Here is a 1,329-nt window from a genome sequence, read left to right on the forward strand (position 1 = left end):
CATAAGAAGCATAAAAATGTAGAAAAGCTTGAAAATGTTGGAAAACAGTCACAAACTCTATAGGGTTTGTGACTGTTTCTGAAGATTTTCATGCTTTTTCAACAATTTTATGTTTCTTATGTTTTCATGCTTAAAGTCCATAGTAACTTAGTTGAGCAAACACACTTTTGCCCCGTAATTGGAGTAAACACACGAAAAGAATATTTGCAATCTAAATTAATAATAATAATCTGATTATAGTTTACAAACTTAGTCAAACAAATTTTCAGTGCGAACGATGGTTAAACTTGAGTCAAGCTAATTAACTGCTCCGATTATTTAAAAGCTAAAAAAACTAAAGGTCTCTGGTTGAATAAAGTTATTCAACATGTTGATGATGACTCAATATTTACAAATATTTACATGGCAGTTTAGTAAGTGTTTTTTGTCATAAAGCAATTTAAATCATCCCGGAAATTTAAAGCTTCATGAATTTTACGTTTTTTTTCTAGAAAAGTCTCCGTTTTTGTAAGTGAAGTCATTTTTGCATGTGGAGGATTGAAGATAGTCAGTTGCGTATTACGTTATAGCATAATAAAAAAGTTATTTACAGTGCATCATTAGAAATAAAATTTAATATAAAGCACGGTCATTACGAGCCATAGAACCCCTTCAAAATCCAACAAGCTGTCTCAAAATTTAACAAAATAGGGCAAATTTTATTATAATCTGTTTGGTAGGGTTGCTGGTTTCGTAATGGTGAGTCATATGGTAAGGTAAAGAAGTTCACACGCTTTTTTCACAAGAACTGTTTCTCGTTCGTAGCCCCCCCCCCCCCCCCCCCTATTCGTCCCTCGCTCGGGCGAAAAATGACTACCATAACTGACCTTTTAAAACCATCGAGTTGCTATGTAATAAATTGATTATACAGTCCCACATCCTCTTAGCCTAGACAACCTCTTTTCAACAATAAAAATTTCACCCGGGAGGATAATAGAGCAGTTCTTATCAAGTTTTTCGAATAAGGTCGTCAAACCCGCAATTTATGCTCTCATTTCTCTCTTTCAGTGTCCGAATATATTTATCACGTTTAGGAAACTCACGGCAAGAACAATGCCAGGATAAAAGGCGGCAGCATTGTCGTAAGTGACTGGGGGCACAAAGTCAGCCGCATTATATACCCCAATGAGGCTTCCGGCCTCAGCTTTCAGTTCAAATGTCAAGGCTCCCCCGCCAGAGGTCAAATTGGCACCCATATCTGGTCCAGATGGTATCACTTCAAAATTTATAGCTGAAAAGACAGTTAGATGGAAAAAGTGGGTCGTAAAAGAATAAAAAACACATAAAAAT

The 1,329-nt window shown here is 35.9% G+C and overlaps 1 protein-coding gene across 1 annotated transcript in view; it reads right to left on the bottom strand.

Annotated features, from left to right (window-relative positions):
- Window positions 1–859: 859 nt before the first annotated feature.
- The window catches only part of LOC142344420 (uncharacterized), a 44,103-nt gene continuing 43,633 nt past the window's right edge, over window positions 860–1,329 (bottom strand). The window contains exon 5 of the mRNA XM_075396039.1: window positions 860–1,270. Coding sequence (XP_075252154.1) covers window positions 1,044–1,270 — 227 coding nt within the window. The 3' untranslated portion in view covers window positions 860–1,043. The remainder of the gene's footprint in view (window positions 1,271–1,329) is intronic.

This window comes from Convolutriloba macropyga, chromosome 8, assembly GCF_964194025.1.
Source record: "Convolutriloba macropyga chromosome 8, txConMacr16.3, whole genome shotgun sequence".
Taxonomy (NCBI): Eukaryota; Metazoa; Xenacoelomorpha; order Acoela; family Convolutidae; genus Convolutriloba; species Convolutriloba macropyga.